Here is a 15,716-nt window from a genome sequence, read left to right on the forward strand (position 1 = left end):
AAAATTTGTTTTAGTTCATTTTTTTTCTTGAAATTATGCGTTCGATAAACAATTGCGGAAATATCGCAAATATTTTAAAAAAATTGCACCTGCCGCCATTTTATTCTAAAGGACCTCTGCTTTCAGAAATTATATAATTGTTTGGCGTTTAGTGTAACTTCCAGTTAAAAAAAAAAGTTTTAAAGTGTGTGAAAAAATTGTCCTGGTAGAAAAGAGGTTAAAAGAGGGCGGAGCCCAACAGCCTTGCTGTGTGCAAAAAAAAAGTTTTTCTGAAGGTTTTTAGTTTCGCTTCCTATTTCTTCAGCAAGGAAGGACAATTGTGCTCCTGGATTTTTCCATCTGCCTGAAGATTTATTTGGATCTGTAACCCTCAGTGGTGGACCTACCCTATTTCTGCGGCCATCAGGGACTGGATGCATGGAGGTTGTTCTTGTCCTGAGTTTGATCGGTGATTTGCACTACAAAGGAATTTAAAAAGACATTGAGAAAAATTTCCTGCTTCAGAAGAAAGTGTCATCTTTTCTGCTAACTACCATGACTGTACGGAGGGTTAGCTCCTGTTTACTGAAACTTCTCTGCTTTGATCACATGAAAGTCCATAGCGAGCTGACAAATCTTATGGGATCCACCACATCTGTGGAGAACTGAAGATTTAGAAGGAGATCCTGAAATATCACTGCCTAAAGCGCTAACAGAGCGGATACCTGGAGAAGAGAAGATCCAGAAGGTGCCCTGAGGTAGTATCAGAGCCCCCCTAGAGAGCAAAATATTCAGGAGATCCTGGGGTTCCATTGCTCTGAGGAAGCACACTAGGGTGTATCCAGAAGGTCCAGAAGAAGATACTGAGGTATCATTGCCCTGAGGAAACACCAGGGGGAATGCCAAGAGAACAGATGATCTAGAAGGTGCCCTGAGGTAGTATCAGAGGCCCCCTAGAGAACAAAATATTCAGGAGATCCTGGGGTGTCATTGCTCTGAGGAAGCACACTAGGGTGTATCCAGAAAACAGAAGATACTGAGGTATCATTGCCCTGAGGAAACACCAGAGGGAATGCCAAGAGTACATAAGATCTATAAGGTGCCCCTGAGGTAGTAGCAGAGGCCCCATAGAGAGCAAAATATTCAGAAGGAGATCCTGGGGTGTCACTGCTCTGAGGAAACACACTAAGGTGTATACAGAAAACAGAAGATACTGAGGTATCATTGCCCTGAGGAAACACTAGAAGGAATGCCAAGAGAACAGAAGTTCTAGAAGGAGATTGTAGAGTATCACTGCCCTAAAGAAGCACCAGAAGTAATTCCTGGAGAACAATAGATCCATAAGGAGGTCCTGGGGTACAAACCCTGAGGAAACAAACGAGGGGATCCTTGGGGAACAAAATATCCAGAAGGAGGATCCTATAGGAGGCACTAGAGGGGACCACTGGAGAACAGTAGATCCAGTAGGAGGTCCTGAGGTATAACCACCCTGAAGAAGAACCAAAGGGGATCCCTGGAGAACAGAAGGAGATTCTGGGGAATCACTGCCTGAGGAAACACCAGAGGCCTCTGGAGACCAGGCAATCCAGGAGAAAATAGGGTATCACTGCCTTCACAATACAACAGAAGTCTCTGGAGAACAGAAAATCCAGAAGGAGATCCTAAGACATCACAACCCTGAGGGAGCACCAGAAAGGGCCCCTAAATAAAAGCTGCAAACTGCCAACTGAAGAAACCAGAAAGTGAGATAAGAGATCAACATCTGCTGGGCACGGTGCAGTCAAACGGTCCTTGAGATGTTCCTAAACAAGTTCTAATGCCTTCATGAGAACGAAGCTGATGGTGGTCTTGGGTTTGTTAAAGGCAAGTATATTGTTCCAAATTCTCAAATGACCCAGAAATGGGTAATTTCTAGAAGCTACTGAATTAAAATATTAAACTAAACTTCATCCTAAAATGATAACAGTTTAGGTTCATTTTGTTATAATACTTTCCTAAAATTTATATCAATAAGTCTGTAGGCCCCAAATCCACTTCTAAGTATGTTTGGTATCCTGCACACTATATCCTATCTTCCTATGGTGACCCTCTTAGCACAGGGTGACTTTATATAAAAGTATACCTGTAATAAATGGGGCAATATACCTACCTTTCCGGTGACCCTTTTATTTGAAGAACCTCCCCTTTGGGTCTTCTAAGCTTTCCACCAATCAGATAGGAAGAATACACCCACAGTGGTTCCTCCCACTGACTCATAGTCCTGTAGTGAAACCACAGTGTGTCGGGGAGGATGCAGGTATTCCACTCCCAGTCCCTCTCCTCCCCACCACAGGGTGTTGGAGGCTAGAGCAGGTTGCAAAAGGCCTTTTGGGCCACGCCAGGGGTTCCCTGTGAGGTTACCCCCCTGGAAGACCTGGGAGAAGTGTACTAAAGCAGAGGTGAACTGACACATCTTACACCTTATCTATCTGTACAATTCCAGCTACCCTGAACATCTATGCAGTGGCGACCCGAGGCAGATGAGGGGGGCGCGCGCCACACCGGGTGACACCTACCGCACGGGATGACACCGGACCCGCTCCACGAAACAGTAAGTTGTAAAGAAAGCCGACGATCCCCGCAGGATGGATCGGATCTGCGGATTGAGCATAATGGATCGGATTCATTCTGCGGGGATCGTAGGAGGGGGTGTCACCAAGTGTTATCGCCAACCCTAGGGGCGCCCCTGCATCTATGATATTGTACTCAGAAATGTAACTTTTAATATTTAATTGTACCTTTATATTACCTATTGAGTATAATCATTTTAGAGAGTTATGTAACACATTGACCTTTATTAGTATTTGTATCACTCCCTGTCACGCCCAGAGAGGAATGTAACAGACTGTACCCTAGGGCAGATTTTTAAATATCGTATTACTGAAGAAGAAAAGGAAACGGTGCAAGAAACATATACTAGGTAACATTATAGAAAATATAGAAAGAAGAGAAGATAAATATATTATAAAACAGACCTAAAAGGGTTAAAACATTTTAAAAACGACTTAAGTGGAGTCCAACTCAGTACAGTGCAGAGTTCGGACCAAGTAGATCCAAAAGCAAAACCTTTTTTTTATCATTTGGGATGGAGTAAGGGAAGGTATAACTTCTGGCAATTTTCTTTTGACATCCGTGTCCCGTTGGGAAGATTTCCACTTCCTGTCCCAAAGACAAAACAGGAAATGAAAGGAAAGCCCTCCAAATTGAAGGAATCCTTGGTTGTCACCAGAGTCACTGGAACTAGTGTCCCCATTGGAAGATATTCGTGTTCTTGTGACAACTCAAAATTTGGAAATTTCTGTTACTTTCACGTTCGGTGATTATGGTAAAAAGGGCAAATAAAGAAGGGTGATTCTCACTAATAGGGGAACAGACAGCAAAAAAAACAAAACAAAACCTGACAGGTGTTCTAATCCTTCTCCGTTCTGTTTTATTAAGATTAGATCCAATTTAATGTTGACACTAGTCACTGGCCCTCATAAATGACTCTCAGTATTCCTTAATACACTATATTGCCAAAAGTATTGGGCTGCCGGCCTTTCCACGCACATGACCTTTAATGGCCCCCCAGTCTTAGTCCGTAGGGTTCAATATTGAGTTGGCCCCGCCCTTTCCACACACATGACCTTTAATGGCCTCCCAGTCTTAGTCCGTAGGGTTCAATATTGAGTTGGCCCCGCCCTTTCCACACACATGACCTTTAATGGCCCCCCAGTCTTAGTCCGTAGGGTTCAATATTGAGTTGGCCCCGCCCTCTGCAGCTATAACAGCTTCAACTCTTCTGGGAAGGCCGTCCACAAGGTTTAGGAGGGTGTCTATGGGAAGGTTGGACCATTCTTCCAGAAGTACATTTGTCAGGTCAGGCACTGATGTCGGGGGAGGTGGCCTGGCTCGCAGTCTCCGCTCTAATTTATCCCAAAGGTGTTCTATGGGGTTGAGGTCAGGACTCTGTGCAGGACAGTCAAGTTCCTCCACCCCAAACTGGCTCCTCCATGTCTTTATGGACCTTGCTTTGTGCACTGGTGGGCAGTCATGTTGGAACAGGAAGGGGCCATCCCCAAACTCTCCCACAAAGTTGGGAGCATGAAATTGTCCAAAATGTCGCCTTAAGAGTTCCCTTCACTGGAACTAGGGGGGCCAAGCCCAACCTCTGAAAAACAACCCCACACCATAATCCCCCCTCCACCAAACTTTACACTGGGCACAACGCAGTCAGGCAAGTACCGTTCTCCTGGCTACCGCCAAACCCAGACACGTCCATCAGACTGCCAGACAGAGAAGTGTGATTGGTCACTGGACTCTAGAGCAGAGGAGACATGTTCTCTGGAGTGACCAATCACACTTCTCTGTCTGGCAATCCGATGGACGTGTCTGGGTTTGGCGGAGGCCAGGAGAACGGTACTTGCCTGACTGCATTGTGCCAAGTGTAAAGTTTGCAGTCTGCAGTCTCTGCCCATCTCTTGTACTATGTCTGCAGTCTCTGACCATCTCTTGTAGTATGTCTGCAGTCTCTGACCATCTCCTGTACTATGTCTGCGGTCTCTGACCATCTCTTGTAGTATGTCTGCAGTCTCTGACCATCTCCTGTAGTATGTCTGCAGTCTCTGACCATCTCCTGTAGTATGTCTGCAGTCTCTGACCATCTCCTGTAGTATGTCTGCAGTCTCTGACCATCTCCTATACTATGTCTGCAGTCTCTGACCATCATCTGTAATATGTCTGCAGTCTCTGACCATCTCCTGTAGTATGTCTGCAGTCTCTGACCATCTCCTGTAGTATGTCTGCAATCTCTGACCATCTCATGTAGTATGTTTTCAGTCTCTGACCATCTCCTGTAGTATGTCTGCGGTCTCTGACCATCTCTTGTAGTATGTCTGCAGTCTCTGACCGTCTCCTGTAGTATGTCTGCAGTCTCTGACCATCTCATGTCTGCAGTCTCTGACCATCTCCTGTAGTATGTCTGCAGTCTCTGACCGTCTCCTGTACTATGTCTGCAGTCTCTGACCATTTCCTGTAGTATGTCTGCAGTCTCTGACCATCTCCTGTAGTATGTCTGCAGTCTCTGACCATCTCCTGTAGTATGTCTGCAGTCGCTGACCATCTCCTGTAGTATGCATGCAGTCTCTGACCATCTTCTGTAGTATGTCTGAAGTCTCTGACCATCTTTTGTAATATATCCACAGTCTCTGACCATCTCCTGTAGTATGTCTGCGGTCTCTGACCATCTCTTGTAGTATGTCTGCAGTCTCTGACCGTCTCCTGTAGTATGTCTGCAGTCTCTGACCATCTCATGTCTGCAGTCTCTGACCATCTCCTGTAGTATGTCTGCAGTCTCTGACCGTCTCCTGTACTATGTCTGCAGTCTCTGACCATTTCCTGTAGTATGTCTGCAGTCTCTGACCATCTCCTGTAGTATGTCTGCAGTCTCTGACCATCTCCTGTAGTATGTCTGCAGTCGCTGACCATCTCCTGTAGTATGCATGCAGTCGCTGACCATCTCCTGTAGTATGTCTGAAGTCTCTGACCATCTTTTGTAATATATCCACAGTCTCTGACCATCTCCTGTAATATGTCTGCAGTCTCTGACCATCTTCTGTAGTATGTCTGAAGTCTCTGACCATCTCCTGTAGTATGTCTGAAGTCTCTGACCATCTCCTGTAGTATGTCTGAAGTCTCTGACCATCTCCTGTAGTATGTGTGAAGTCTCTGACCATCTCCTGCAATATGTCCACAGTCTCTGACCATCTCCTGTAATATGTCCACAGTCTCTGACCATCTCCTGTAATATGTCCACAGTCTCTGACCATCTCCTGTAATATGTCCACAGTCTCTGACCATGTCTTCATGCTCATACTCATTTGATTGTAGCCAGTGTCTCTGACACAGAATATTCACTGAATTGTTTTTGGTGATGTATAGGTCCACTCCTGAGTCCCTAAATATCAAGGAAGTTGGCCACCACTGTCCTAGGATATGTTTGGATTGAAATGTCTTTGAAGCCTTCGTTACTGTTGTTTGGAAATGTAGCTTTTTGTTCTGTGTTGCACATTTTATTTGATTAATGAAATACTGAAGTAACAAAAAAAATGTATTTTTACAGAAATCTCCAGCGAGCCATGGAGGAGGGAGTCCCCAAGCGAGATGAGGGCCCACTCTCATTGATCTGATCCAGCAATTGTCCACAATGACACCTCACACTGACAAATTGTGTACCGTGATGGATCACTGCCACCTTCACTGAACCCCTCCATGCTGTATGGGTATCGTTGGGTTGCATAATGATACCTTGGAGCGTATCTTCAGAGGCCTTAGACCAGATGATGGAGAGGTTGGAGGATGCAGACATATTGCTAGATGTGAACACAGCCAGTAATCTTCTAGATATATCAGATGATGGGAAATGGGCCTCCTGGTCCTATGAAGACCAAAATCGTCCCGAAACCTCACAGAGATTTCAGGGCTGCCCACAAGTGTTAAGCAGCCAGAGCTTCGACTCAGGACGACACTTCTGGGATGTGGATGTGGCGCAAACCTATAGCTGGAAACTCGGCATATGTTACCCCAGCTTAGAGAGGGCTGGAACGCCTGAGTCAGCAATTGGAAATAATGACAAGTCATGGTGCTTGGACAAGGATGGTTCAGAGTATTCGGTGAGACATGCCGGTAATATCACCCAGTTACCCTACCACTTCTTCTTTGACAAGATCAGGATATATCTAGATTACGAGGCCGGGCAGCTGTCGTTTTACCAGCTGAGTGAACCGATCCGACACCTTCACACCTTCACCGCCACCTTCATCGAGCCCCTCCATGCTGTAATGTGTGTATGGAAGGGGTATATAAGGATATCTGGATATCCCACAAACGTCTCAGAGGAATCAGACATGGAAAATTTATGGTGCACGGAGGAAGGACTGTCAGAGATTGCAGAACTGCAACTGGACGGCAATACCGCAAGCAACCTTCTAGATATCTCAGATGACCAGAAAACTGCATCCAGGTCCTATATACACCACAACCGCCCGGAGACACCAGGCAGATTCCATTGGCCTCAGGTGCTAAGCAGTCAAAGTTTCTCCTCTGGGAAACACATATGGGAAGTTAGTCTGCATTCCCGTAGCTGGATCGTCGGGATGTGTTACCCCAGCACAGACCGGACACAATGGCAGTCGGTGATCGGAAATAACCTCAAATCATGGTGTTTGGCCAGCTATGGTCAACAGTATTCAGTGATACATAACAAGCACGATCGATGGTTACCAGGCAGGATCTCCAGTAATAAAGTCAGGATCTATCTAGATTACGAGGCCGGAAAGATCTCGTTTTATGAGCTGTGTGACCCAACGCGCCACTTACACACCTTCACCGCCACCTTCACGGAACCGCTCCATGCTGTGTTGTGTGTATGGGAGGGTTGTGTGACCACATCTGGAGGACAAAATATGGAGGAAGTGCAGCAAACATTGGACTCAATGGGAGTTGAAGGCCTATTACTAGATGTGGACACGGCTTCTAACCAGCTATTTCTATCACATGACAGGAATGCTGCCTTTTGGTCGTATCATTTGCAAAATCGGCCAAATAATCCAAAGAGGTTCTGCCATCCTCAGGTGTTAAGCTGTCAGACATTCTCCTCGAGACGACTCTACTGGGAAGTAGATGTGGGAGCATCGGACAGTTGGAGAGTTGGAATGTGCTATCCCAGTATAGACAGGTCAGGATGGCAGGCGGTAATCGGAAACAACCATAAGTCATGGTGCTTGGTGAGGTTGAAGGATCGCTATTCGGTAATGCACGATGGCAATGAGACGCAGTTGGCCATGAATATCTCCAGTAATCGATTCGGTATATTTCTAGATTATGAAGCCGGTCAGCTCTCCATTTATTCCATGAATGAACCAATCCGCCATTTGCATTCTTTCACTGCCACCTTCACTGAACCCCTCCATGCTGCAATATGGGTATCGTTGGGTTGCATAATGATACCTTGGAGCGTATCTTCAGAGGCCTTAGAGCAGATGTTGGAGAGGTTGGAGGAGGCAGACCTATTGCTAGATGTGGACACAGCCAGTAATCTTCTAGATATATCAGATGATGGGAAATGGGCCTCCTGGTCCTATGAAGACCAGAATCGTCCCGAAACCCCACAGAGATTTCAGGGCTGCCCACAAGTGTTAAGCAGCCAGAGCTTCGACTCAGGACGACACTTCTGGGATGTGGATGTGGCGCAAACCTATAGCTGGAGACTCGGCATTTGTTACCCCAGCTTAGAGAGGGCAGGAACGCCTGAGTCAGTGGTTGGAAATAATGACAAGTCATGGTGCTTGGACAAGGATGGTTCTCAGCATTCGGTGAGACACGCCGGTAATGTGACCCAGTTACCCTACCACATCTCCGGTGACACAATCAGGATATATCTAGATTACGAGGCCGGGCAGCTGTCGTTTTACCAGCTGAGTGACCCGATCCGACACCTTCACACATTCACCGCCACCTTCATCGAGCCCCTCCATGCTGTAATGTGTGTATGGGAGGGGTATATAAGGATATCTGGTGGAGGATCGGCACATGTGAACGATCGATTAGAAGACCAGTGAAACGGCAAAGTTAGGGAACGTGACTGGTACACTATTGGCACAACTGGCCAAACTTCTCACCGTTTGTTCTGGTGTGGGGGGGGGGGTCACTTTTTATGCTGGACCATAAAAATAATAGACTTAGTTAGGAAATTCGATTGGCTGTATGACATCTGGGGTCTAAGATCGGGCATTTTATAATTGGTGAAATGGGAGATGGGAAAAATTGGGTTTTAAAAGTTTTTCAGTTTGTTGTGAAAGCTCCTTTTATCTGTTCTGATACCCAAAAAGTAATTCCAGACACAGCAGTCACATGACTTTGATGATAAACGAAGCCGTGTGGTCACTATACTCAGGGGTCTCCAAACATTTCAAACAAAGGGCCAGTTTACTGTCCTTGAGACCTAATGGGGGCCGAGCTATGGCCAGTGGGAGTAGAAAGTGGTGGCTAGTGAAAGTAAACAACGCCCTATCTTTGGTGTCAGTGGGAGGAATAGTGCCCCATCATTGGTGTCAGTGGGAGGAATAGTGCCCCATCATTGGTGTCAGTGAGAGGAATAGTGCCCCATAATTGGTGTCAGTGGGAGGAATAGTGCCCCATCATTGGTGTCAGTGGGAGGAATAGTGCCCCATCATTGGTATCAGTGGGAGGAATAGTGCCCCATCATTGGTGTCAGTGGGAGGAATAGTGCCCCATCACTGGTGTCAGTGGGAGGAATAGTGCCCCATAGTTGGAATAGAAGGAATAGTTCCTCATTATTGGTGTCAGTGGGAGGAATAGCGCCTCATCATTAGAATTGAAGGAGGGAATTCTGCCCCATTGTTGGTGTCAGTGAGAAGAATTTTGCACTTTTGTTGGTATCAATGAGAGGAATAGTGCCCCATCATTGGTATAAATGGAAAGAACTCTGCCCAGTCCTTGGTGTCAGTGGGAGGAATAGTGCCCCATCATTGGTGTCAATGGGAGGAATAGTGCCCTTTCTTTGGTGTCAGTGGGAGGAATAGTGCCCCATCATTGGTGTCAATGGGAGGAATAGTGCCCTTTCTTTGGTGTCAGTGGGAGGAATAGTGCCCCATTACTGGTGTCAGTGACAGGAATTATGCCCCGTTGTTGGTGTCAGTGGATGGAAGAGTGCCCCAAGGGCCAGAGAAAAGCAAGCAAAGGGCTGTATCTGGCCCCAGGGCCGCACTTTGGAGACCACTGACTTTGCTCATCAAGTGGCTTTGTTCATCAACAAAGCCATGTGCTTACAGGGACACGGGGGTCACATGACCGTGCACTAACAACGCAGTGTGCTTACTGGGATCCGGGGGGGGGGACACATGAATGTGCACCAACAAAGCCATGTGCTTACAGGGACACGGGGGTCACATGACTGTGCCAACAAAGCCATGTGATGCAGTGAGGATGCCATAAAATGGACCTTGGAATTGCTGCTGCTCTGCGAGGGTGGGGCTTCTAGTTCAGGACGCAGGGGCTGAGTGGTGGTTGCACTGTGAATGGTACACACATGATGGAACGACAATTCGGATGGCATTGCTTCCTATGTTACATGTGAAGGACTCTTCTATAACAATGAAGTTGCACAGATCCGGGTATCCCGCCCCTAGCCGGAACCCGCCATGATCCCATCACACGGAACTCAGGAAATTAATAATATAAATAAATAAATAATCTGTACAAAAAAAAAGCCCCAAACTTTTATTTCTGTTCACATAAAACAGGGGTCTCCGTGGTACGGCCCGGGGGGGAGGGGGGGGCAAGAGTTTTTTCTGGTCAGTGGGGTATCCTCAATGTAGATTGAGTGAGCATTAAGGTCAGCAGGGGCTGCTTATGGTCTCCGCCTTCTTATATAATGGGGGGGACTCTGATGTCAGGGGGGCTCTGATGAGGACACTGATGTAAGGGGGACTCTGAAGGGGACACTGATGTAAGGGGGGACTCTGATGGGGACACTGATGTAAGGAGGGCTCTGAAGGGGACACTGATGTAAGGGGGGGCTCTGATGGGGACACTGATGTAAGGGGGCACTCTGATGGGGACACTGATGTAAGGGGGGCTCTGAAGGGGACACTGATGTAAGGGGGGCTCTGATGGGGACACTGATGTAAGGGGGGCTCTGATGGGGACACTGATGTAAGGGGGGGCTCTGATGGGGACACTGATGTAAGGAAGGGCTCTGTTGGGGACACTGATGTAAGGGGGGCTCTGATGGGGACACTGATGTAAGGGGGGGCTCTGATGAGGACATTGATGTAAGGGGGCACTCTGATGGGGAGACACTGATGTAAGGGGGGCTCTGATGAGGACACTGATGTAAGGGGGCACTCTGATGGGGAGACACTGATGTAAGGGGGGCTCTGATGGGAACACTGATGTAAGGGGGGCTCTGATGGGGACACTGATGTAAGGGGGGCTCTGATGAGGACACTGATGTAAGGGGGGCTCTGATAGGGACACTGATGTAAGGGGGGCTCTGATGGGGACACTGATGTAAGGGGGGCTCTGATGGGAACACGGATGTAAGGGGGGCTCTGATGGGGACACTGATCTAAGGGGGGCTCTGATGAGGACACTGATGTAAGGGGGCTCTGATGTAAGGGGGGCTCTGATGGGGACACTGATGTAAGGGGGGCTCTGATGGGGACACTGATGTAAGGGGGGCTCTGATGGGAACACGGATGTAAGGGGGGCTCTGATGGGGACACTGATCTAAGGGGGGCTCTGATGGGGACACTGATGTAAGGGGGCTCTGATGTAAGGGGGGCTCTGATGGGGACACTGATGTAAGGGGGGCTCTGATGAGGACACTGATGTAAGGGGGGCTCTGATGGTGACACTGATGTAAGGGGGGCTCTGATGAGGACACTGATGTAAGGGGGGCTCTGATGGTGACACTGATGTAAGGGGGGCTCTGATGGGGACACTGATGTAAGGGGGGCTCTGATGAGGACACTGATGTAAGGGGGGCTCTGATGGGGACACTGATGTAAGGGGGGCTCTGATGGGGACACTGATGTAAGGGGGGCTCTGATGGGGACACTGATGTAAGGGGGGCTCTGATGAGGACACTGATGTAAGGGGGGCTCTGATGGGGACACTGATGTAAGGGGGGCTCTGATGAGGACACTGATGTAAGGGGGGCTCTGATGGGAACACTGATGTAAGGGGGGCTCTGATGGGGACACTGATGTAAGGGGGGCTCTGATGGGAACACTGATGTAAGGGGGGCTCTGATGGGGACACTGATGTAAGGGGGGCTCTGATGAGGACACTGATGTAAGGGGGGCTCTGATGGGGACACTGATCTAAGGGGGGCTCTGATGAGGACACTGATGTAAGGGGGGCTCTGATGGTGACACTGATGTAAGGGGGGCTCTGATGGGAAAACTGATGTAAGGGGGGCTCTGATGGGGACACTGATGTAAGGGGGGCTCTGATGGGAACACTGATGTAAGGGGGGCTCTGATGGGGACACTGATGTAAGGGGGGCTCTGATGAGGACACTGATGTAAAGGGGGCTCTGATGGGGACACTGATGTAAGGGGGGCTCTGATGGGAACACTGATGTAAGGGGGGCTCTGATGGGGACACTGATGTAAGGGGGGCTCTGATGGGAACACTGATGTAAGGGGGGCTCTGATGGGAACACTGATGTAAGGGGGGCTCTGATGGGGACACTGATGTAAGGGGGGCTCTGATGAGGACACTGATGTAAGGGGGGCTCTGATGGGGACACTGATGTAAGGGGGGCTCTGATGGGAACACTGATGTAAGGGGGGCTCTGATGTAAGGGGGGGCTCTGATGGGGACACTGATGTAAGGGGGGCTCTGATGGGGACACTGATGTAAGGGGGGCTCTGATGGGGACACTGATGTAAGGGGGGCTCTGATGGGGACACTGATGTAAGGGGGGCTCTGATGTAAGGGGGGGCTCTGATGGGGACACTGATGTAAGGGGGGCTCTGATGGGGACACTGATGTAAGGGGGGCTCTGATGGGGACACTGATGTAAGGGGGCTCCGGAGGGCGGAGCTTTGTGTTCTAGTTGCGGGTGGAGTGGGAAGGGTTGCAGCCTCTGCCAGGTCTCTGCGATTCTTCCTCTCTGCTTGTCCTGGTGACCATGATCAGGAAGTGGGGGGGGGGGGGAAATGTGACAGCCGACCCCACAACAGGAAGTGACAAGTTGGGAATTCGCTTCACTTTGCAGACAATTCCTCTCACTTCCTGTTGCACGTTCAGGACAGGAAGTGAGGGCAAATCTCCCCAATGGAAAAAAAAATTAAAATGAACTTTTCCCCCCGTCTGTGCATTTTTCTTAAAAATGGCGGCTTTACGTTACAAAGTCATCACAAATTCCAAATCCAATACATTGGAACAGCGCTGAGGTTCACATCCTCTAGCCAGGGTGACACCGCTGCTTCCTGTTGCAGTTTTGCAGCTCCCAGTGTCATCCGTCTTCCAGATGAACTGTGAGCATCCTGTGTTCTCCTTTTTCCTGAATGCTGCCTCCACACCGCCCTTTCCAGACCCCCAGTGCCTGAAACATGTTAGTCTACATGTGCAAGAGTGGTTTGGCCCATGTGCATCAAATTCTGGTGTTTTTAGATGCCTCCCCTTCCAGACCCCCAGAGCCTGAAACATGCTAGTTTACATTTGTAAGAGTGGTTTGGCCCATGTGCATCAAATCCTGGCTTTTCAGGCGCCTCCCCTTCCAGACCCCCCAGTGTCTGAAACATGTTAGTCTACATGTGTAAGAGTGGTTTGGCCCATGTGCATCAAATCCTTACGTTTATAGGCACCTCCCCTTCTAGACCCCCAGTGCATGAAACATGTTAGAGCCCCAGTGCCTATAACATGTTAAACCCCCAGTGCCATGACTATCAAAACCTGGTGTTTTTAGGTGCCTCCCTTTCTAGACCCCCAGTGCCTGAAACATGTTAGACCCCCAGTGCCATGTCTATCAAAACCTGGTGTTTTCAGGCACCTCCCCTTCTAGACCCCCAGTGCCTGAAACATGTTAGACCCCCAGTGCCATATCTATCAAAACTTGGTGTTTTAAGGCGCCTCCCCTTCCAGACCCCCAGTGCCTGAAACATGTTAATCTACATGTGGAAGAGTGGTTTGGCCCATGTGCATGAAATCCTGACATTTGTAAGCGCCTCCCTTCCAGACCCCAAGTGCCTGAAACATGTTAGACCCCCAGTGCCATGTGCATCAAATCCTGGCGTTTTCAGGCACCTCCCCTTCTAGACCCCAAGTCCCTGAAACATGTTAGACCCCCAGTGCCATGTGCATCAAATCCTGGTGTTTTAGGCTCCTCCCCTTCTAGACCCCCAGTGCCTGAAACATGTTAGACCCCCAGTGCCATGTGCATCAAATCCTGGCATTTTCAGGCACCTCCCCTTCTAGACCCCAAGTCCCTGAAACATGTTAGACCCCCAGTGCCATGTGCATCAAATCCTGGCGTTTTCAGGCACCTCCCCTTCTAGACCCCCAGTGCCTGAAACATGTTAGACCCCCAGTGTCATGTGCATCAAATCCTGGTGTTTTTAGGCTCCTCCCCTTCTAGACCCCCAGTGCCTGTAACATGTTAGTCTACATGTGGGAGGGCGGTGTGGCCTGTTCATCCAATAGGGAGACTCTTTCGCCATAAAAGGTACAAGTCGGTTGTTTCTATATTTTTAGTTTTACCTTCAGCCATTTTTTTCCTGGATTTTCCAGCACTTCCTGTCCCGGTGACCGTTTCCTCCTCTGACATCACAGGGAGATTTCCTCCTATTTCCTGCAGCGTCCCTGGAAGAGAAGTGAGGGGAGATCTCATCAGTGACAACCCTTCAATACTCCACCCACAACAGGACCATCACATCCACTTTAACGTGCGTACAGCAAAGTTTTGGATGGAACGTGGGGAGGAGGAGGACCTCTGTCTGGAGAAATCTCCCCTCTTCGTTTGTCCTGGCGACCACAGAGAGAGAGGAAGTGACGGGAAACAGTTGTCACCAGAACAGGAAGAGAGAGGAAACCTTCCAATGGGGGACACCCGCTCCGGTAACAAGGGAATTTCCGTTTTCTCACTTCCTGTTGCATCTTCAGGACAGGAAGTGAAGGAAAATCTCTCCGAAGAGACGCGGCGAACATAAACCGATGGGGTTAAACCCTTTCCTGCTCCATCCAAAACAAAATTAAAAAAAAAAATGTGGGCTGTACATGCCCTTTAAGCTTTCTCCTCCCAATGTATGATAGATGTGATGTCACACGGCGAACGGCGAGGAATCTCTCTGAATGCTGATCTGTATAAATCATCAATAAAATCTTATATTCTTGACGGCGGGCTCTGCGTTGACCACGAAAACTGGCAAATAGGATGCCTGCGTTGTGCAAGGACCTCCCACTTCTATGTTGTGGGAGGAGCTTATTTTTAAAAAAGGTCAAACGGTTATCTTTCCCTCTGTATTCCCAATCAGACTCATAATGTAAAAAAAATATAGAGGTGACACCCCCCCCTCTCCTGGCCAATAGGATGCTTGCGTTCTGCAAGGATCTCCCACTTCTATGTTGTGGGAGGAGCTTAGTAAAAATTAAAAAAAAGGGCGAAACGGTTATCTTTCCCTCTGTATTCCAAATCAGACTCATAATGTAAAGGAAAACGGAGGTGACACCCCCCTCTCCCGGCCAATAGGAAGCCTGCGTTGTGAAAGGACCTCCCACTTCTATGTTGTGGGAGGAGCTTAGTAAAAATTTTAAAAAAGGGCGAAACGGTTATCTTTCCCTCTGTATTCCAAATCAGACTCATAATGTAAAGGAATACGGAGGTGACACCCCCTCTCCCAGCCAATAGGAAGCCTGCGTTGTGCAAGGACCTCCCACTTCTATGTTGTCGGCGGAGCTTAGTAAAAATTTTAAAAAAGGGCGAAACGGTTATCTTTCCCTCTGTATTCCAAATCAGACTCATAATGTAAAGGAATACGGAGGTGACACCCCCCTCTCCCGGCCAATAGGAAGCCTGCGTTGTGCAAGGACCTCCCACTTCTATGTTGTGGGAGGAGCTTAGTAAAAAATTTTTTTTTAAAAAAGGGCGAAACGGTTATCTTTCCTTCTGTATTCCCAATCAGACTCAT

At 48.4% G+C, this 15,716-nt stretch overlaps 1 protein-coding gene across 1 annotated transcript; it reads left to right on the forward strand.

Moving 5' to 3' along the window:
* Positions 1–2,270: 2,270 nt before the first annotated feature.
* Positions 2,271–10,279, forward strand: LOC149434735 (uncharacterized). Its single transcript, XM_089663455.1, has 2 exons — positions 2,271–2,569; positions 6,119–10,279. Exon 2 carries the CDS (start codon positions 6,297–6,299, stop codon positions 8,613–8,615), a length of 2,319 nt encoding a protein of 772 aa, XP_089519581.1. The 5' UTR covers positions 2,271–2,569; positions 6,119–6,296; the 3' UTR covers positions 8,616–10,279.
* The last annotated feature ends 5,437 nt before the right edge of the window (positions 10,280–15,716 follow it).

Source organism: Staurois parvus, unplaced genomic scaffold (assembly GCF_062004578.1).
Source record: "Staurois parvus isolate SC_StPar_1 unplaced genomic scaffold, SC_StPar_1.0 ptg001690l, whole genome shotgun sequence".
NCBI lineage: Eukaryota > Metazoa > Chordata > Amphibia > Anura > Ranidae > Staurois > Staurois parvus.